We start from the raw sequence: 22247 nt of genomic DNA, 5'->3' as shown, positions 1-22247 counted from the left end.
AGGAGAGGAGTCAGATGTCCCTGCACCAGACACAGTCCAGTGTTCACATTCAGCCCAAAGGATCGCTTTGGTGCAAACCGAAGCTCATTTCACACCTCGTCCCTGTGCCTCCGCTGAGACTCGGCGGGACACAGAGACAGACCGGTGGTGGAGGAGGGAAGGCGCTGGCTGGATTTGTCACATCACGCTAATCTCTGAAGCCTTTTCACGACAGATCAGTCACAGAAGCATTCGACTTGTTTTTACAGATGCTTTGACAGCCACATTATTTATAGGCCTCCACTATATCACACCATTAGGCTCGCTAATGTGCAGGGTGCATGTTTAACTCCATCACCAGGCTGCTGGTGTTTACTCACACATGCTTCTAATGGTGGTGGTGGTGGTGGTGGTGGTGTACTGTGTGTGTGTGTGTGTGCCTTTCACCTTGTAATCTTATTTAATGCTTACTGGACTTAATGTGCTGTTGATGCTCAGGTAATCAGAGAAATCCACATTTTGCTACTAATGGGAAAAGTCTAGTTTAGAGTTTGCAAGTCTCTGCGCGTATTTATTCCTCATTTAGGAGTCGTCAAAGTAAAGTCCAGTCTCTCTGCTCAACTTGTTTGGTGCCCGAGGATTTGCATGATTTATTTCTGGAGGAAGTAAGACTGGATGAGAGTCTTGGAGGAGCGACGTACCTTGCTGTATTTGTCAGAACATACATCCATTTATTTCTGTTTTATACACAATCCCTCATCCTTGACCCATCAATCTCTTAAATATTGAAAAATGTCCCTATTAATCAGCATTTTCTATAATCTGTGAGGACATTTAAGTTTCCCACAAGTTGGGTTTAGTTTTGGAGCTCGTTCAGTGGTTATTATACTGAGTCTGAGGGTTGTGCATGTTTTCTCCCCGTAATGTATCTGGCTTCTTCCATCTATAACTCGATCCCCAGAGGTTGTTTTAGCTTTTAATGAGAGACCTCTGCATTGATTTCTCTGCTGTTGTTCTGTATCCACGCCTGCTCTGACAGCAGGCGCTTTGTTCTCAGATTGAGCGGGGTTGTGAGAATGATGGAGATGTGAAGGTAGATCGCGATTCCACACGGAAGGAAATGTATGTGAACGTTTATCTCTGCGTCTCAGTCGGTGGGAGACTCTTGTTTGTGGGTTTGTGTGCTCAGATGTGTGCGACATTAGTATGTATTGCCACGTGTGCTGGACTCGCAGAGGCTGACTCTCACAGTGCACATTAATAGGGTAGTTGTGGAGATGGGATCCTCTCTCTTGTTGCATATTACACATGCAATTATACCTCTGGCCTCCTAGTGTGCCATCGCTGTTATCAGGTGGAAACAGACTCTCCTCCTCGCAGCCTGCGTGTGCCTGTGAGAGAGCAAATATTCAGGCGTGAATTTTAACATTTATTGCACGTGGGCTCCACTCTCTCCAGCAGATAAAGCGTCGAGTCAAACACTCCTGTCTGCTTTTCCCTGCAAACCTGGTTTTCTCTCGTTTTCCCGCAGAACCAAGCAGAGGCCCACTACAAGGGCCACAAGCACGCCCGCAAGCTCAAAGCCATGGAGGCCCAGAAGAACCGGCAGCGACGAGCCGGGGAGGCCTCATCCACAGGGAGGGAGAGGGACCGGGACAGAGACCGGGAGCGAGACCGGGACCGGAGCAAGACGTCGGCCCCCGAGGCAGCTCTCCCCGCGCTCATGGACACAAGCTTAGTGGAGGGAACAAGTACGTAAACAGAAGCAAAGCAGCACTCTCTGATCACTCTATCATACTTTCTCTAATTCCTCCTCCTGCTCCGTTTCATCTTTCTAAACCCCCTCAAACAATCCTCCTCTCACATCGCCGACGGCTTCCATCCTCCTCCTCCGTATCTTGCCCTCCCTAATCTCCTTCCCTCTGCTCCTCCGTGGTGAGATTACATCTTCTGTACACCTTATCCTTCACCCCCTCGCCCCCTGTTCCCCTCTGTCTCTCTGTGCATTCAAACTTCACCAATTTCAGCCCACTTCATCCCCCCCAAAATCTCTCTGGCCTGTCCCTCTGCCCCCGCGCCTTGTGAGGGATGGAGGGCCCCGAAGCTGTGGGATTGTGGGGTGTCGGGTCAATAAAAGGGTCCGTCTGAGATTCGGAGCTTCGCTGGGGTGGTTTTTAACCCCCTTTTTTTCCAAAGCGGACTCCCTCCTGCTCTCTCCTATCTATCAGTTACATAGAGAGGGCACTTTTACAACCAGAATTTTGTGCATTTGTGCAGCATGAAAAGAACGACACGTATTTCTGTTAAGAGTTAAGAGGCAGCAAAGTGGTGGGGAGAGTTTTCATCTGAGGGGCTGTCAAATAGAGTTGAAAGAAAGCAAAGACACTCATGTTCCTTTATGAAAACTTTAAATGTTTTCACATCGGTGGGGTGAATATAGACATTTTGACTTTAAAGAACAGAGTGCGTTGGATTCCTTTAGGCAGAATACGAATGCTGCTGCTGCAGCTTTAGCTCGGACAGCGTGAATTGCTCCGATGGCATTTTGGCTGCAGAGCGAGCCCATTACCTTCTCAGGTTGCACTTATCTGGCTCCACACTTTTCATTCATCCATCCAAGGTGATGGGGGTGAATGAGCGGGAGAGAAGTCGTCCCCCCCTCCCTCCCCTCTCACTTCTACTTTCCTACTTTATCCCTCCCTCCACTTCCCCCGCCCCGGAGAAGATCGCTATCTGAGCAGAATTTCAAAATGCACTTGGATGCTAGATGGAATATCAGAGAGGAGATATGAAGGTACTGGGAGGACAGTTTGTACCCCCCCGCCCCCATAGACATGCCTATGTGCATGTGGGTGCACGCTCACTTTTCTGCCTTGAGCATTGAGAGTCTCCTTCAGAGAGGAGAAAGTGGACAAAAGACTGGGAGCCTGATAACGCTCTCATCAAATCTCATTTTATATTCCGCCGTTGCAAAGGAGAGCTCTGAAAGAGGGAAGCAGCGGTGGAGACGAAACGAGATGATGAGTGGAAAATGAAAGATAAGATGAAATGAATGAAAGAGAGAGAGAGAGGGAGGGAGGAATAAGAGAGAAAGAGCGTGGAGGGGTGGGGGGGGGGGTCATTGGAGAGAAAAGTAGATAAGTCATAGCTAGTTTTTATGCAGTGAATAATTTTACAGTTCCAAGGCAATTTTGTGAGGAGGAACACTCTTAATAAGCCCAATTGTGTGATTGGCCTAATGTGAAATTGAAATGCAGCAGTGCGAGCCGGTGGTGGCGTGAACCACAATGCCAACCTGTAATGGAATAGCGCTGCAAATTAACACTCTATGAAATGAGTTATGTCTGCCATGAAGCTGGGGGCTGGTGGGGGGGGGGCTGTGTGAGCGCCACGTCCACATTGTCTCCAACCAATGAGGCACCTGTTCCTCTGAAAACAGCCTCTTCAGCTCCAGAACATCTGCTAATGCTCAACGATTGACTTGTTCTTTGGGACTAAAAACTGTGAAAAAAGCTGGAAATCTTATCTGAAGCTTCCTCGGTATATTTCTATTTTGTTTTGAGAACACTGTTTAATGTCGGTCTTGAGCTTTTAGGTTATAAGTATTCCTTAAGAACACCTTCGCTTCTCATGAATCAGGACGTCTGTGATCTCTTAATGACGTGTAGGACCAGCAGACCTCCAGGCTTCCTGCATTTAACTGTTCCCATTATGACCCTGTCTGATTCCCTTTGAACTGTCTGCTCTGGTTTAGTCAAAAAAACCATAAAAATAATTATAAAAAAAAAGAAAAGAACACCTACTAATGCATATTTAGACACAAGAGGCCGCTACCATTCATGATGGAGTTCATCTAAGATTCACCGGAACAAATGATGAGTTATTAAGTGCTCTCCACGTGTGTTTGGGAAAGTGCAGCAGAGGAATGAGCTGGGTAATTAAGATAAAAGGTCCTTGTCACACCATAGTTAAGGGAAATAGCAGAACACTTTAATAGCAATGTGACAGGGCCAGACTCAAACGCACGGCCTGAAGCTGCTGGAGGATGTCTGACATGTGGCCCGTTTCACCACTCGCTCTAAATCCTAAACTTTCCAGCAGACGTTTTCCAGGTGCTCTGCCGTTTAGGGCACCGCATCAGTTCCTACATACAGGAGGGACTAATCGATGCTTAGAAACCAAGAGAGGGGGGAGTGAGCACACAGCGAGGGAGGGGGGGGAGCAGCAGGCCGGTGCCCAGACACAGAGGGCCGCCATCAATCGCGACGAGCATCAATCATCCCCGGCTTTGATTGACTCGGCTGCTGAACCGGTCTTCACGGGGACTCTGTCTGTCACCACAGTAATGATGATTTAAAACAAGGACTTTTCCCCGGGGAGGCTGTTTCTGTTCTGAGGCCGCCTTGGATCAGCGCTCAGTGTGTGTGTGTGTGTGTGTGTGTGTGTGTGTGTGTGTGTGTGTGTGTGTGTGTGTGTTCATATTCATTTGCTGGTTGGCTGGTGGTTAAAGTTCTCTCGGATCAATCTGCTGAGCTCTTCAGATGTGTTTACACTCTAAAAGCCTGTCAGATCTAGTTGGACTGTTAAAATGTGAATTAGACTCTTTTCATCTTAAAGAAAACTGATTGCCAGCATGTCATTGATCCAAATATCTATAATCTGATGCTGTGGAGTTCTTCTCCACGGAGGCTCTGCTGGCACTGCCAATACTCCGGCCTTTGGTCTGACACTTTGCCAATGTTGGTCGCAGTTTCTCTCATCATGTACAGAGCAAGTGGGGAAACTGACAGGCAGACAGAAAGGCTTTTTATTTCAGGGAAGAAAGATTGCTTCAGTCTCGCAGGATTTCTGACCCCCAATCTGCAGCAATTCATAACTGTTTTCATTAGGGCTGTTAATTAATCTGTCAGTTATTTCTCAATGAGTCAATGAATCCCTACAGTCTGTAAAATGCTGCCCATCACTACTTTTCATGTCAAAGATTAGATTAGGAAAGAAGATTAGGTTTAAATCAAAATACAATGTTTAAAAAAAGAACCTGTGGAAGCACTTTTCTGCCAGGACCAGAAAAAAAGATTTACAGTTAATATTATGACAGAATAAGTGATAAAAAAGACTAAATTGATTGAGCAGCAGCGTTTTAATCGTGACTAACTAACATCTTTTTGGCTTTAAAAGGTATTTCCTGTAGATGAACTATTTGTTTTAAGAGTAGAAGCTGATTTATGTCGGCTGTTGCTTTCTCAGAAACCCAGCGGGGAAAGCTGAGATGATTCTTTGCTGAATGAGGTCCTTTGGATTTCAGAAGGCTTTGATTCCCACCAGCCTCCATGTCTTCCTCTGCAGGGTTCCTGCTAAACCCATTGATCAGTATCACTCCCCTCCAGAGGTTCTCAGGTGGCCCCGTCGTTCACATGAGCTCAGGATCATACCTGCCCCCCCCCCTCGTCACTACAGAGGAGCTGAAATCACTCAGGGGTCACTCTCATTACAGCGGGGGGACTGTCTAATCTTGCTCCTGTATGGGTTCTTTTTCTAAAGCGGGAACGAGGGAGGAAGACCCTTATCTCCAGTGATGAATTTACTCTGAAACATAAAGGGGAAAATCAATGGAGCACAGTTGCAGTGAGTGAGGAGGTGTGTGTGTGTGTGTGTGTGTGTGTGTGTGTGTGTGTGTGTGTGTGTGTGTGTGTGTGTGTGTGTGTGTGTGTGTGTGTGTGTGTGTGTGTGTGTGTGTGTGTGTGTGTGTGTGTGTGTGTGTGTGTGTGTGTGTGTGTGTGTGTGTGTGTGTGTGGAGAAAGCGCACTAAATGAAATGGAGATATTCAGCCAGCGTAGCGCGCTGTGCTCTGGGGTGAAGTGTGCGACCCCCTCGGGAGGCCGGTGGGTTGAAGGGGAGATGTGTAATGGAACTCCAGTGACTTATCGGCCGGGCCGCCAGTCGATGGGTTTGTTTATATTGACTGAGACTCCAGGTCCACTTGATATTTGAATAGTGAGGGAGAACGAAGGGAGGAGGAGGAGGAGGAGGAGGAGGCTGATGGCATTTACTCGCCTAAACCAGTGCTAATCTAGTCTGTTCCACATGGTTTAAAACAAAGGCTGATACTGTATCAGAAAATGCCACAAAGCAAACACTTGAAAAGCACTCGTGCTGTTGACTCCAACACTGTGTTGAAGGAGAAATGCTCAGTAGGAGATTAATTCAGCCGACTTTATAGTTGCACTCCAGAAGTTAAGTCAATCTAAAGAGTGTTTTGCTGGTTAGGAATGCAAAGGGATTTTTCTTGCTGTGTATCCAGACTCAGTGTTTTTGCTTTGCTGAGTTTATATTAATTGCAATGGAGAAAAAAACTTTTAATCAGTGTTGAGCAAGTTACCGAGATCAGCTGCAGTATTTCCTCAAATAAAAGCTCTAATAGTGGCCGACACAAACTAATGAAAGCCGGCCCCAATTAGAGGCCGGGGGAAAAACACCTGGTGCCTCTTTGTGTAACCTGCTCTCAGGTAAGCAGAAGGTACATTTCCATCACGTTAGTTTAAAAAGGATCAACACTGTTCTTCTTGATTACTCTTTTTAAGTATTATTACCTCCATATCAGTCTGTGTGGACTGGACCTGCCCAGCAGCAAACAGCAGAAGGATAGCGCAGCATTTAGCAGCTGAAGAGCCAGATATTCCCCACAGGAGCAGGTGGAGACCAAAAACTGAGCTAAAAGAGACTGAATGTTGGACTCAGGAGGTCAGAAACACGACTGCAAATGAATCATAATGCTGCTCTGTAAAAGAGCAACTGTCTCCTCCCAAGTTCCCCAAATCAACACAAACGGTGATGATATGTCAGTGTTGTCCTTGATTTCTACTGTTCTGTGCAGGCGTTCAGTCTGATCTGGAACCAGCCAACCTGGAGACGAAGCTGGAGGACAGTCCCAGGAGCTCAGTCATGCTGACGCCAGTGTCCGAGGTCTCCTCCGTGGAGCTGGTCACCCTCTCCCCTCCTCAGATTTCACCTTCCTCTCAGCTCTCAGAGACGGCCTCAGACACCAGCGCCCCCGAGGTCCCAGAGGCCGCGGAGGCCGGTGAGGCTGCGGGCCTCAACGCTGAGTCCGGCAGCCACGGAGACGCGTCCAGCACAAACGGGGAGCCGCGTTCAGACGAGGACAAGGACCCCAAGAAGAGCAAGGCTCACCTGCATTGTCCTGTCTGTAAAGTCACAGTGAACTCTGCCTCCCAACTGGAAGCACATAACAGTGGTAAAAAGGCCGCCGTCTAATAATGAGCATCAGATAAATGCCTGTAATATTGTTTAATCTGAGCCCCAGCAAACCTGCCGACTCCCTGCTCTCTGCACCAGGTACGAAGCACAAACTGATGCTGGAGGGTCACAGCGTGCTGCCGCGGCGCCGGGGGAAAGTGGTGACAGCTCGCGCCGGCTGCAAGAGCAAACGGCTGGGCAGCAAAGGCAGCATCGGGGTGCCCAGCAAGAACTTTCAGTGTGAAGTGTGTGAGATCTTTGTGAACTCTGAGACCCAGCTAAGCCAGGTAAGGCTCCAAGGACACATCAGGAATATTCCATTAAATGACCATTTAATGTGCTGTTCAGATTATTGTGGGCTCGTTCTTCACATGCCAGCAAGTATAATCTGATACAGAAATGGGAAGTGGCAAAGTACCAGCATGCACGGCTGTACTGGCTGCAGAGCAGAACAGCGGCTGTAAGAAATGAACGACGAGGTCCTGCAGGTTTATCCAGTCGCACTAAGTGAGAGTGTGTTGCTTATCTGCCGGGATTTTGTTGAAAAGGGCAGAAAAGCACTGCTGACTCTGCAGGAAATGCCCAATCACATCAGGCAGTGCAGAAAATGCTGCATGTAATTACCTCACCTGCAGAGAGTTCATGAAAAACAGAGCAGAATCAGCTCGGATGTGAAGAGACGGACAGTCAGACAGTCGACTCACACCAGCCTGACCTCGAACGCTGCATTAGAAAAGCTCCCTCTCCTGATGTGTATTAAAAAAAAAGAGCTAAATATGAATGATGGGATTTGAAATACTTCACTAAATCCGAGAGGCCGTTTTAGCATCACTTTGATGGTGGATGGTTTAAATCAGAGCAGCCGTTTCCTTTACAGCCACATGAATGGAGCCATTGAAAGCGGGTTGTGAGTGCTGCGTACGTTCAAGCAGCCGCTACCGCCAGACAGATATCATCTGATGCTAAAACTAACTGCAAAGCTGTTCACTGAGCAGCCGTCTATTTACCACTCGTTACTGCGAGCCGCTAGCGCCTTCTGTGTTTAATTTTCTGGTTCCGCTGGCATCAAACCAGGCTGGGAATGTGATTTCTGCCGTTTTGATGTTCGTTTAAAGCTGCGTCTGAGTGAAGGGATTGTCTTGGAAACTTTGCCTTTGGGATATAGAAAGGATACAGTATATGGTGGCATGTTTGAGCCCCCCCCCCCCCGGCTGCTTTATCCTTAAATGCATTCCACCGGTCTTATATAAACACCCCCATCCCAGGAGGACATAAGCCTGTTAGTGCTGCAGCCAGTGGAGGAGACACCGGCAGCAGCAGGGAGTAATGTGATGTCATTTCTGTGCACTTCAGTCTTCCTCCCTGTGTTTCCATTATTAATTCAGCAGATAACATTTGAAGTTGTTCCACTGTGGTACAACAGATGCTTGTTAGCTCGCTGATGGTTTTCCTGCTTGTCTCGGCAGCACATGAATAGCAGAAGGCACAAGGATAGGCTGGCCGGAAAACCACCCAAACCCAAATTTACCCCCCACAGCAAGAGCCAGCCGAGCTCCAGCTTAGCGGTAAGTCTCCGCCTAAAGACACAGACAAACAAAACAATGTCACACACACGCACACACACACTCAAGGAAGACAAACAAAACATAATTGCCCTTTTCTTGCAGCAGACATGCTTGAACATGCTGTACACATGCGCCAACGCTGGAGTGAATTCAGCCTGGCTTGTAAACTAAACGCCAGTTTTAATTTATGTCTGAGAGTTAACTGACTTGACCGCAGCCACAGGCACAGACACACAGCTAAAACACACACACAGGTCTCATTACATTGCACTCAGGGGCTTCTATGTCGCGGAGAGGCAGCGTGCTGGGGCGGCTGTACTGTCATAGAGGTTAAGCACACTGTTGTACTCAGTGAGTCCCCTACCCCTGAGACAGGTCTAAAATAGTCCTGCGCTCCCCCACTGACCGGCTCTGACAACAACAGCCTGAATCAGCACTCCAGATGAATCACTTCTCTGCTCCTGTTATATGCACACCTCCCCATCTCTCCTCCTCCTCCTCCTCCTCCTCCTTCTCCTCCATCCTACAGAACGTGAGGTGGAGTGGCTATGCAGGCGTGGCTGTGTCTGCCATGAAGAAAGCGTTCAGCCAGTACAACCTCACCTCCCTCTCCTCGCAGGTCAGTGGCGGGAGAGGCCGAAACTGGGGTTGGATTGGAGGGCGAGAGCTTCAGATGGCTGAACTTTAGGCCTGGCCGTGGGCGGGGGACTGAGCAGAGCTAACGAAGAAATCAATGAATTCGTTGTTTGTTTGTCTTTTCCAAGAGGTGCTGCTGATTTTACTCTCTGGTGGGGACGTCAGTAGAGCTGTGAAGTGGGAAGAGACTATTTCTGGTTCCCCTCGTCCAGTTTTGATTAATTCAACAACTCTACCGTCACGTTTTGGCCACAAATTCAAAGACAAAGCGTTTTGATTTGACTTTCTGTCTGATTTGTGCCTCTGACTTGATTCTTCTGCTGAGGATCATTGGTACTGTAGTTTTTAGAGATGTCCGCCATCCCAAACTGAGAAAACAAAACTTCCTCCAGCTTCACTCCTCTATGGATGGACATTAGCTGACTTAGCTGATCCACTGATACTTTATTCTCCTCATCAAACTATTTGATTTGTTAATAGTTCCATGATAGAGAAAACACTTCCCCCCTGTAGGCTTGAAAAGGAGAAAAATATACAAAAACATTCATAAAACTTTTATTATATTCAATGTGGGTCAAACAATTGTTGCTTCGCCAATAAATCCAATATAAGGACGTGTGTGTGAGGTGCCATATTTAGCAATTCTGTAGAAAAGCTATTTCCATTAGCGCCTCCCAGCTTAACAGAGCAAATTAAAAACCTCTTAAATCCAGCTTTCAAGCTTACGAGGGCGTGAGTGTTTGATAAGAAGGGCATAGAAGCTGCGTTATGGCTTGAAATGTTTTTGTCTAAAGTTTTCTGCAGCTAATGTGGGATACATCCATAAACAACCTCATCTGAGCTAATATCCACTCGTCAATATCATGGCCTGAGAATAAAGCTTTTAACGGTGGGTTAAAATAAAAAAGAACCATCCTCTTAACACACTGGAGCTTTAAAGGATAAGTCTGGTATTTTTAAACCTGGGACCTCAATTTTACATTTATTTCAGTTTGAAATGATGGTGACTGTTGTCTTCTATAATTGATCCAATAGATCTCCTCTATTGACAGCCCCTGTCACAGTACATCCACTAAAAGTCAGATTGTTATTCCAGGTGTCTGACAGCATTATGGAAAGGATCCCTACAGAGAGAGACCTGGAAGATCCTTTTGGTTTAACTAGAAACAGCCGTTGTATCACTCAGGTCAACTTCGCCAGACTCCATTGACAAAAACCCTCATTTTAACTTGCAGAACTCAGGTGTTGCTAGTTTGGTTGCTTTGACTTTGGTGTTTTAATATGTTAGTTCTTCATTTGAACCAACTCTCTTAAACACCAAAGTCCAACAGTGAGACGAACAATCTAACCAAATCATGCAGCAGTAGACCAGCAGCTCCTGTGTTCTGCAATATAAAATTACCACTTTTGTCAATGGAGTCTGGCAGCTGTGAGCCAAACGATGAAACAGCTGCGTCCAGGTAAACCAAAAGGATCTTCCAGGTCTCTCTCTGTAGGGATCCTTTCCATGATGCTGTCACACACTTAGAATAACACTCTGAGCCTGTCAGTGGATCAAACAAGCTCTTTTAGTGGACCTACTGTGATCAGGTGAGGTTTCCCTACCAGATAGCCATTGTAGCCCATTTACAGTTGCTGGCTAAAGAGATCTACTGGACCATTTCCAAACATTTTGTACGGACCAGTTTTTTTGAACCCAAAATATGTAAAAATTAGTGCCCAGGTTTAAAAACACCAGACTCATCCTTTAAAGCAAATGGCTTCCATTTAACCTGTGTCTGTGTACTGGCTGTCCGAGCATTAACCTCTTATGTGTTTCTGTCTGATGAGAGTTCATGTTCAAACTATGAGGAAACCAGTTGTGGATGGTGTTTAGTATAGAGAAATGTATTCTGAACACAGGCCATGAGTCTGGGAACCCTGTTTTCCCAGTAGACCTAGTCTGCCATCATGTGGTCTTCTCTCACTTCTCACCGTTCCCCCTCCTGTCTTCTCCAGACCAAACTGGCCTTGCAGAAGCAACTGACCAAGAGCTTGACAACTGGCTTCCTGCCCACCCCCCTCAGCCAGCCAACTCTGTGCACGGTGGCAACTAACCCACTGGCCCTGCGCCACCCAGTGGGCACCACCACCTTCATCCAGACGCCCTTCCTGGGCCCTGCACTGTTTCGGCCTGCCCCGGGACCGCTGCGGGCCACTCACACTCCCATCATCTTCTCCCCCTACTAAAGACTTCACCCACTTCCCATTTGAGCTCCACCCTCGTCCCTTTACCAAACCCCAGGCCCTCCTTCAGTGTGACCCACGTGACAAAAGGCCACACGCAAACTATGCAGCCCGCCTGACTTAGGATGGAAAGAGTGCACAAGTCCTGAGGCTCAGTAGGCCTGAGAGCTGTTCCTATTAAAAAGGCCAAGATCCCCCATCATGCCTTCTTTCTGCTCCTCTTATCATGACCTGCGGAGGAGGACTGGCCTCCAGACAGTGACTGGTGCACAGAGGCCGCTTTTATAGCCATTTCATGGGTCAACATGGTTTGGATTATGGATATTATTGTGTAATTTGTTAGAGAACAAATATAGACAAGTCTAGATGTATGTTTAGTGTGGTTGCCACAAAATAAGGTCCCTTTACTTGATGCTCTTTTAAAACGTTTTTAACTTATTGGTTTGGGGGTTTTATGAAAGGTGGGAAGATCATAGTTCACTACAGCAGCTGAAGCGGGGAAGTCCTCCTGTATGTCTGGACTCCCCGATCTTAACGAGCTTAACGGATCATCTGAGATCAATTACTGTCACACTTCACCTTGGATACGGCAATTATAAAACAAGCTATGTGGAGCTTACGAGGCTATAACTACACACTATATCCCCGTATATTAAAGCAGCGTTTTGTACCTCCAGCCCTCTCCCAAACACCGTTTCCCCCTGAGCCATTAACTCGCACAATTAAAACTTTTCTTCCTCTCTTTCTTGTTGAGTCACAGCCACAGTCAGAGCCCTCCAGATTATTCCCCCCCCTGTATCCCCAGCATTAAGCACTCATTAAGGTCCACAAAAGGTCAGCTTGTCAACTCCACTTTGTGTCAATTTGCAGAATCTGTCTTCAGAATGGTTTTTTCTTTTTTTGCTCCAGTGCATCATTCACGCAGTGCTGCTTGAACATAATGTTCTCGCCAAGCGAGCGGCACGAAAACATTTTTGCAGCTTTGGATGTCTCACATAGCAAAATGCCATCATTTCTCTGACGACTCTCTCTTCTCCCTCCTCCTTTGCCCCGCTGTCGTCACCTCGCTGTTGCCCTCGATTTCCAGTGGCGTTATCTCGGCATGAGATGATGATGAGGAGCAGGGAAAGCCCTGCCCCCCCCATACCCCCCCTCCAGCACGCGCTCACACAATCATACACACAAAGAAAACACAATGGGTAACTTGAAGACTTGATGGCATTTTGGAGCTTGGTGAAAAGTTTGGATGGCAGTGGGTGGGGAGGCTGCTCAGCCGGCACTTGATTGACATCCTGTGGTGGCGTCTGCACACAGCGTGGGAGGGAACAAAGCTCAGTGCCATGGCAACCACATTAAAAGCACCTTAAAACTTAAAAGCAATGAAAATTGTGTTGATATTCAACTTTTTTTTTTTGGCTCTAGGTGTCTCTTTTTTCCACTCCCATGTCAATTTCAGTGAGGAAAAAAAAAAAGACAAAAAAAACAACAATCAGGTGAGAGTGATCACGCTGTGGTGTCCTCAAGTCTCACATTTAAAGCAATACATTCAGTATGTTCATGTTGGTGTGTTTTCAGTGTGTCAGTGGCTTTATCTCTTCTATACTGTACACACCTGTAACAGCGTGCTGCTGCGGAGTGGTTTGAGTGGGGGGGGGGTCGTGCTGACGGCGCTGCCCTTGATGCTCATGGTCAGCTTGGTCCGCACGCTGTGACTCCATTTATAGCAGCGGAGAGGGTGCTCCGGCGCCGCCTGACATTGCTGTTTCGCTTTCTAGTGGAGCGGGAGAACTTTTTGTATGATTTCAACTGTCATATTGCTGTTCATGCCCGTGTGCTGTGCCCACCCCCACAACCAACCACCCACCCACCCACCCAGGACATCTGCTGACGCTCAACCCCCCGCCTCCACCACCACCACTGCCAAAAAGGACTGTTGGCAAGGTCGCATAAGGACTTACACTGTACACATCATCCTTCCCTCAACTCTCACACCACATCATGTTCTCTTAAACTACAGTAATGGAGCAAATCCTATGCATTTCTCATTGTGCAATATGTTTAGTGGTCTGTGATGCAGCAGTGCCATCTGTCGTGAAAACCCTGTAATTGCCATCCAGTACTAGTGCTTCTAAAACCCTATGTACATTTCTGTTTAATGTACATTTCTGTTCAAAGACACCCCCCCCTCTCCCCCAGGTCTTTCTGGGTAAGCGAAGCCACACCGACGTGATCCTCCCCCGTCACACTACTCAGTGAACCAGCCAGCCTTTAATCGTCACTGTTTGTTTGTTTCTGTCGCTCAGCGGGAACTCTGACCTAAAGAACTGAAACTTTCTTAAAATACAGAATCTAGAGAAGGCAAATTATACGTAGAAACCATAGAGTAACTATAGAGATTTTATCAGAGTTGCTATTATCTGTATCATAATGAACTGCTATCATAGAGGAGAATAGATTATGTTATTGTAGGCTCTGTAGGGCACACAGGGGCAGGAAAAATGCTTTTTTCTTCTTCGTTTCTTTATTTACAAGGTTTTACCAACATGTTTTTTTTAAGTACAAGAGAAAATATTTAAAACTAAAATCTTTTTGAGTGAGCTTTTTTTTCTCTCTCTCTCTCTCTCTCTCTCTCTCTCTCTCTCTTTGTTGACGGTGACTGAATTAATAATGTAATTCAAGGCCTTTTTTAGACAATATCCTAAAGTCACATTAGCCAGGCCTTCTCAGGGGTGACAGGTAGAGCAAATGCTAACATGACCATCCATTCAGGGTATCCCTCCGTAGCTCTAGAGAGCAGGAAACACTGTACGCATGGATGGATTGACATAAAAATAAACTTACAGTGTTGTACCATAGAGAGGACAAGTGATGGGTTTTGGAAAATAAAGCTTTTAGAACTTGTAAAGAAATGGATTTAATGTGAATGTGTGTGCATTTTTCCTGCGTCACAGGTAAAAAAAAACAAAAAACAAAAAACCCAGCAACATCCCAGAAGGTGGTGCTTTGAGTCAGATTGATTTCTGAACAATAACAGTAAGTGTGTGGGACAACACGAATGCTCAGATTCACAGATCAAAATCAAACCGAGGAAAGAGAAAACATCAGTGTCTGAACGTCCTAGTTATTGATCGGTCTTGTTGAAGCTGAGCGTGTCCAGCTCTGAGGCAGCAAACAGGAAGCTTCTGTCAAAGTGTGCAGCAGCCTGCAGCATCCGCTCACGTGGCCTCAGCGACTCACCGACCAGTGATGGAGTGACGCACCTGAGCGGCTGAGGAGGTTTGGAGGCAGGCTAGTCTCTCCACAGAAGGCCTCTCGGAGCACATCGTCCTCTTTGGCTCGAGCTCCTGCAGAAAGGCTTCCTACTAAACAGTGAATCCTCCAGCAGCACCCTGCTCTTCTCCACACCCACCGTGTGGGTGCAGGTTCAGCTCAGTGAAACCAGGCAGAGCAGCATCCTCACAGGTGATGAACTCTGACCTTCATCGTTCTCTCCAGATAATCTGTGTTCAGCTCTGTGTCGCCTCTCCACTTTTCTTGCCAGCTGAATGAGAGCCATTGGATTATTTATTGATGTCTCAGGCCGTCGCTCTTCATGGAAACAGTAGATAAGCACCACGTCCAGTCCAGCGCCTCCTGCGGCGCCCATCAGAGCAGACGGTGGATCCCCAGCACCCTCCGAAGCCGATGATTCTGGCAGAAGGACGCTCTGACCTTGCTGGCTGTGACACTGATGTGTTCGCTGCATCGATTAGTCATCTTATCTGACGGCTCTCAAGAGAGAAGAGTGACACCCTCATCTCCTGTTGAGATTGTGTGTGTGTGTGTGTGTGTGTGTGTTCAGATTCATGAACTTAAATCATAATGAGCACTAAATAATAATGTATTTATATTATTTTTCAGTGTTTGTTGGTACAAAACAGTAAAGTTTCAGTCATGTGAAGTAATTATCAGAGTATGAAGTTCTGTAGTTATTATTCTGTACAGAAAAATAATGAACCACACTATAAAATATATTATAATATATATATAATAAAACACAAAGTTCATGAAGTGAGAAACATGAAATAACATCATGATGTTCTGAAAACACAGAAACACATTTTGGTTTTAAAGAAAAAAGTTTGGGGTCTGGTAAATATAATCTGTTATAATCTGTTTTAATCTGTGAATTTAAAAATGAAGATCCTAATCATACAGAGGAGCTACAAATGTTAGCTGCTTATATGACAGGTGGTTATTGATTTATTATATCAGGTGATCCAAACCCACTGTACCTGTGCTGGGTTTTATTTTTATTTTATTCATACTTTACACACAAACACAAAGAATGAAACAACAACAGGATCCTGGTTCAGTGTTCGGTTCATATCAGCTGCTTGTTCCACATCAACAATCTGAGAAAAGTTTTATTAAGAAAAAACAAATCTTCCAATTGAATAAAATCAGTGTTTTGGCAGCTGCATTATAACATAACACAACTAGAACACACTACAGCTTAGTTTTTTATTTCAACAACACATTTTTATTGAAACTCTGTTCTAGTTACTCTGTGTGATAACGTTTGTATCTTACTTTGTCTTTGTTCCCACCATGAAATCCCCTTTTTGTAAGAACAGAATGAAGGAAAAGCGTATTGTATGTATTACAAAGACATTTCCAGTCCTCAGTACTGATCACAAAGAGGATCACGGCTGCTCTCTGAAACACGGAGTCAACAATATTGCTGCAAATCGGCAACTCAAAGAGCCGAAGAAATCTGAGAGATGGAGACGGAGGGCCGACTCGGTTGAGCAGTGGGATAAATCGATTTGTTTTTCAGCTTCCACAGTGTCTTTATTTAGTCCTTTATGGAGCTTAAATTGTCTTTTCATCGACTGGTGGGAGACGATGTGTCGACTCGTCCCCCTGGATAATGTCAGAGGTGTCAAACTCTTTCAACATAGTCGCTGAATGCAAAACTGTGAGCATTAATCCAATTTCTGCACGCTTCAGAATGCCTTCAAACTGATTTATCCCAGATTAAATCATCCGTCTCGGGGGCTGGTGGGAAGCCGGCATGACAGCTACCGTTTGACAGAAGTGATGGCTTAAGGGCAGCTGATGTTTCCAGCCCACAGATAGAAAACTAAAGGAGGCACTGCCTCTTAGACTGCATGTGTTCACTGCTGTGAGGAGGGGGGGGGGGCAGCTTCTGGGTTTGAAATCTATTTTTTATTGACTAAAAACACGCGGGGGATGAAATGTGACGTGTTCTGTGGGGGGAGCTGGATGCTCAGCTGCAGACAGACCGTCACAGTCACAGAGTTTTACTGGTAGCAGCAGCAGGGCGTCACCCCCCCGCCCTGAGACTGTGACCAGCCAATAAGTGTGAATTCCTCTTCGCGGTCAGCGCAGTCTGAAGGAAGACGAGGTTCATAAATCACACAGACAAGAGACAAATGGAGGCCTCAGTCTGTGTATTTCACAGTCTGGACTGTGAGTCTTCTGTTTGTCATGTGGGTGAACACATCCATCTATTTAAGACTTTAAAACCTCTTAATCCACCGTCTCATTAACTTCAAGGACCATTTTTATATTAAAGACAATCATCAACACATCAACATCAAATGTTTGAGTACAGCAAGATGACAAAGAACATTTGTTGTTTATTAACCCTTTCATGCATGAATTATGATAACCTCAGTCAGGAGTGTTTTATTCATCTTTAGGCATGAAAAACAAGATTTGAACTTTTTTTTAAAGATATTTTTACATGTCCAGTAGTTGAAATATAGCTAATGATACATGATGTACAATACAGTGGACATGTGATTAATCATAATTTCCTCCCAATATAAAATCAATACTTTGCAGTTGCATGACTCCTTAGATGTTACTTGATGTCACCATATGTTTCTTACCTGCAAGGGTCTCTTTTTATAGAAGGTTTGAACAGAAAGAAATGAGCAACTTGGTGTTTCTGGCTGTCTGTCGGCCATCTTGGTTTCATTTTTATTTTTTTTTTCACTTGCAATGGCTTCCCACTGAGTAGCAGTGTATGAGATGATGCAGTAGCTTCACTGTAGTGGCTGATGTGCAACTATACCATCAAAACTCATGCATATTCAAGAAAACAGCCTTTTGATAGCTGTACACTGTAGTGACCTCTATGCATGAAAGGGTTAATATGAAAATAATATATTTGTCCTTCATGATGTTGGTATTGACCACTACAGCTCCCACAGTTACTGTGACAGGATGACAGAACATTCACTAAGTGGGCTTTAGGTCATGTTACAGCACATTTTAGGACCTTTCCAAACAGAATTTAAGACTGTTTAATATTTCCTAAAGCTTTTTATTAGTTCATGTTCATTTAAGACATCTTGAGACTTGTTAAGTAAACGTAGTAATATCTTCTCTGGGTGTCGGGGACATGAAATTATTTCCACTTTGCTCTGCCGGGGGCCACACGTGTGCTACAATAACTGCAGCAGTGAGAGTGAAGTGAGATCAGCGCTGTAGTCATTAAAAGGAACATGACTGAAATGAGATGGTACATGATGGCACCCTCTGGGGAAACTGAGGTGAGGCTAATATCATTTCATAAATGTTCCACTTGAGGTTTTCTCATTACCTTGCATTAACCTCTCCAGTCAACATGCCCGTGTGTGTGGGGGGGGCAGATCGTTTCCTCCAACCTTGTCTGACTCGTATTGTTTTCACTCCCAAACTGGTTTACAGGAAAAGCTTTTCTAGACGGATGTAAAATACCAAACTAATTAATGTTGCAGGAGCAGCAGTGTCAGTTTAGGGGTAAAAAGGGGGGGGGGGGGCTGTAAATCTGTAAATCCTCTCTGGAGAAACAAAATGTCAACCAAGAAGACCAAGCGAGGAACTAAATGATTAAATGACCAATTACATTAGATTGATTTGAAATCCAAAGAAGTTTAAAAGTGCGTTCAACATCCGACGGAGAAACAAGAGTGTGTTGAGTGTGTGTCCTCAGTGGACGGTGTCCTGGGGTGTGACAACATTAGACACAGATATTCATAGTATCATTCTTTAGAGGTATCAAAGAGGAGATCTCTAAAGATACCTTATCTTAGATATAAATACATGTTATTGTGATTTAATATTTATTTCCACCCTGTACTGAATTACAATACTGAGCTCATATCTGATTCATACCAACATCAGGCAGATGTGATTGCAAACTAATCCCACACACTCTCAAAGTAAATATGAGTGTAAACAGCTATTATACACACATCGAGTATGTTTAATCATTTATTTTTATCCTCTATGTCTCCCATGGGCCCTCATACAGCACCAGGCCACTTAAACACTGTAACTACTAACTGAACAGTCGCATCTATCGCTGACAGTAGATTAACTGTCGGTGTGATTGTTGTAACCACACATTATTTACAGTCTAGTGCAGAGATCCCAAAATACTGAATGGTATAAACGTGGATAGAGCGTGAGATCGTCCTCCTCACTTTACTGGAAGATCGGAGACATCTACTGACCAGGAAACATACTGCAACAGAGATTAACTGATCATCATGATGCCGTTGTTTTTTTGCTCTTCATATTCAAAGTTACAGGTTAAAGACACAATTCACCAAACCTCCTCCTCATCAGGTCACAGCTCAGCGAATGGAGGTGGTTTTAGTGAACGACCACAGACTGTGGACAGGCACAGGAAGAATCTTTTAATTCGTTTACAAAACATGCAAACAAATATCAAGTGGACACATTTTATGGATATTAATACAGCAAAGCTTAATATTCACAGAGAAACGCTGCACGTAGGATACTCAGTGTTGAATTCCAGACATCATCATTTTCAATTAGACAAATAGTAAAAGCTCATATTCTGAGTCCTGTTGCGCCCTGAATAAACAGCTCAGTGGTCGGTAACGAGTATTTTTGGGTTTTAATTTTTTACAGTTTAGAAAAATATCCCAGAGTCTGTAACCGATTACATGACGACTCGTGCTGCAACATTTCACTAATCAGAGCGCTCTACGTCCAGAACAAAGAAGCACCTGAGCCTGCAGAACACCTTTAACCTCACACCTCACTTCTAAAGCCCGTACAGAAGGCAACACATGGTAAGGAATGTCAGTCATCCACTGTACAGCACCCAACAGTGAATCTCAGCACAGAACACACAGTATATAGTGTAACAAATGTCCAGGTCAACAAACAGCACTTCATCAGTAACGTGTCCATAAAAGCCCTTTGCCTATCGTGTGAAATTCAGCATTTAGAATAAAGTTAAGCTGTTGCCATTTCTGAGTGATTGTGTGCATACAGGTAGTGTACATGTAAATAAGATAGTAGCCCGTGTCCAGTGTGCGAGGTCCTGATTTATCTATACAGTGAGTGTGATATCTTAAAAATCTGGTCTGTCTATGACGTGAGATCAAAATGCTGATTGTCAGTAGTTCAATAACTACATTTATAAAAGGTCCAAATATCCCTGCTGAGGCCAACAGCAGTAACTGTATCAATCCACAATCCAGCCTCCTAAAATGGGAACGTTGAGCGAAAATATCTTGCACTCTTCAATTTCTTAGCTGCTATAGCAAAATATCCTCATTCTCTCTCAGATTTAATTAAAGTATTTCACCAAAACATCACTGTATATAAACATCATACAATCATCCTGCCTTTTCTCTCATCATCTCTTCTCCACATTCTCAAAGCAAACTCCAACTACCTCAATCCTTCATTTTGTCCAAGTTGTTTTTTCCCTTTAACGCGCCTCTTCTCCCTTTTTCCTCCCTCTGATCACGGCAGCAGCGTCGGGTCACTCAGCTGTCGGTAGAACCACTGCCCTTGTTCTTATTGCGGCTGAGAGGGAAAGTGGACTTGCTCTGCGGCTGGGTCATTTTGCTGGCCAGGTACACAAAGGGTTCGATCAGAGTGCGCCGGTCCACCACCGACACCTCCCACAGACGCACCTTCTCGTTCTTCGCCCAGTTCTGGGCCACGTTCGAGTCAACTCTCCTCTCGTCCTGCTTGTCCAGTTTGTTCCCCAGCACAACAATGGTCACCTGTGGGTCGGGATCATCGGTTAACCCCACATCAGTGGGCTTTACTACATCAGATAGTGTATAAATGGGTCAGTCCTCACCTCTTTCTTGTCTCTGTGACGGTCGATGTCCTTCTTTAGGGCTTCCATCCGCTTAAAGGACTCTTTACTGTCAATACTGTAGACGAGTACAAAGCCATCTGCAAAAGTGTAGTAATGTCGGGGGAACTCCAGCCCATCCCGGAGTCCGCGGGTGTCGTAGAAGCGCACCTGCTCTCGTGTGCCGCGGTCAGTTTCTATGGAGCCGATGTAGATATCCTCCAGGGTCTCCATGGGCTCTGAACCTAACAGACAGGCACATATGGTGTGAAACACTGCACAAGAATTAAGACAGCCGCTTGTAACTATTGCATTATAACTGAGCACTTACTTGAAAGACATATCAGTAGAAAAAACATATGGAGTAAATGTGTCTGTGGCTGAGGAAGCTAATCTGATAGCTGATCATAACAGTTACGGTTAAGACTGACACTTTAGAGTTACTTTACAGACTAACATGTTTAATGCTCAACCAGGAGACCCATTCATGATATTTTATCATTCCAGGGTCTGATCACAAGCTCTGCATCAGCTAGTGTGATCTAAAGTTCTAGCTGCACCTAAAAGTGCCTGGCTAACATACTGTATGTAAAGAAATGTCATATGTAATGCTAGCCATGTATTGCAATGTACCTATACTGTCATTAAAATAGCAGATTTTGCCAGTGCAACTGCTATTTCCAGATAATTATCAGTGCATGTGTTATTAGATAATGTTAAATGCACCAGTCTACCAGGAAGGATAACTACTATCTAACTGAACATTTTAAATGACATTGCCTGTAGTTACACACACTAACCAACCTACAACTACAGTGTGTGCAGCACATCCAAGGCAGGTGAATTGTGTTATTTGAACACACACATGGAAAACATTGTTATTATACAGTAAAAGTATACCTGCAACATGATTGGCGTACAGAAGCTGCTCCAGTACAGCTGTTTTACCGACTGCAGCCTGGCCACACACAACCACTTTACAGCTTTTGCCCATGACTCCCTCTCAGGTCACACAGCTGTTGGAGTTAAACACTTTATTAACACTGTTACACTGCATTAGCGCTTAGCAAAACATTCTACACATGCAATTTGGGTGGCAACGTTGCTAGAAATTAGTATCTGTAATAACCAGTTACTAACTTAGAACGAATAAATAGCAAGATAGCAAAAAATGTATGTTATTCGTGCTGCTCCGTTACAGGAACCTGAGCTAGCTAACATATGCTAACGTCTTCACAATCAAGAAATAGCTTTGCATTAGCTTCCGGTGAGCTACAGAGCCCCCATACCACAAAACAAGACGTTACTGTAATCTGGAACTGACTAAACCGACTAAAGATGTGGCTCCAATAATATAAACGCTGACACTGGCTACCTGTGTGGAGATATTTATCAGCTTTGACAACAATTCTTACTTGCAAGCAAACCGCTGGTCTTACCTAACGGACTACTTCCTGTTTACA

General features: G+C 45.1%; 2 protein-coding genes across 2 annotated transcripts in view; one reads left to right on the top strand and one right to left on the bottom strand.

Annotated features, from left to right (window-relative positions):
- Window positions 1–11663, top strand: part of znf385c (zinc finger protein 385C) — a 74272-nt gene extending 62609 nt beyond the window's left edge. Inside the window, exons 4-9 of the mRNA XM_070847333.1 lie at window positions 1511–1730; window positions 6854–7231; window positions 7333–7520; window positions 8700–8798; window positions 9328–9417; window positions 11433–11663. Of these exons, the coding sequence (XP_070703434.1) occupies window positions 1511–1730; window positions 6854–7231; window positions 7333–7520; window positions 8700–8798; window positions 9328–9417; window positions 11433–11663 (1206 nt within the window). The remainder of the gene's footprint in view (window positions 1–1510; window positions 1731–6853; window positions 7232–7332; window positions 7521–8699; window positions 8799–9327; window positions 9418–11432) is intronic.
- A 7679-nt stretch (window positions 11664–19342) lies between these two features.
- nkiras2 (NFKB inhibitor interacting Ras-like 2) lies at window positions 19343–22235 on the bottom strand. The gene is made up of 4 exons (XM_070847510.1): window positions 22200–22235; window positions 21685–21800; window positions 20788–21029; window positions 19343–20707 (listed from the first exon to the last, which is right to left on the bottom strand). The coding sequence occupies exons 2-4, from the start codon at window positions 21776–21778 to the stop codon at window positions 20465–20467; spliced, it is 579 nt and encodes a 192-aa protein (XP_070703611.1). The 5' UTR covers window positions 21779–21800; window positions 22200–22235; the 3' UTR covers window positions 19343–20464.
- Window positions 22236–22247: the final 12 nt, after the last annotated feature.

This window comes from Pempheris klunzingeri, chromosome 17, assembly GCF_042242105.1.
Source record: "Pempheris klunzingeri isolate RE-2024b chromosome 17, fPemKlu1.hap1, whole genome shotgun sequence".
Classification (NCBI taxonomy): Eukaryota; Metazoa; Chordata; class Actinopteri; order Acropomatiformes; family Pempheridae; genus Pempheris; species Pempheris klunzingeri.
Note: the sequence above shows the minus strand (reverse complement) of the source record. Positions and strands in the feature narration are given on the sequence as shown.

Bases quoted from the DNA above. Each gene is read 5' to 3' on its own strand.
- nkiras2 (XM_070847510.1), bottom strand. From the start codon at position 21,778: ATGGGCAAAAGCTGTAAAGTGGTTGTGTGTGGCCAGGCTGCAGTCGGT. The intron at 21,030-21,684 runs GTATACTTTTAC...CCTGTCTGTTAG, and splicing joins GTACGCCAATCATGTTGCAG to GTTCAGAGCCCATGGAGACC. The intron at 20,708-20,787 runs GTGAGGACTGAC...CCCGACCCACAG, and splicing joins GTCACAGAGACAAGAAAGAG to GTGACCATTGTTGTGCTGGG.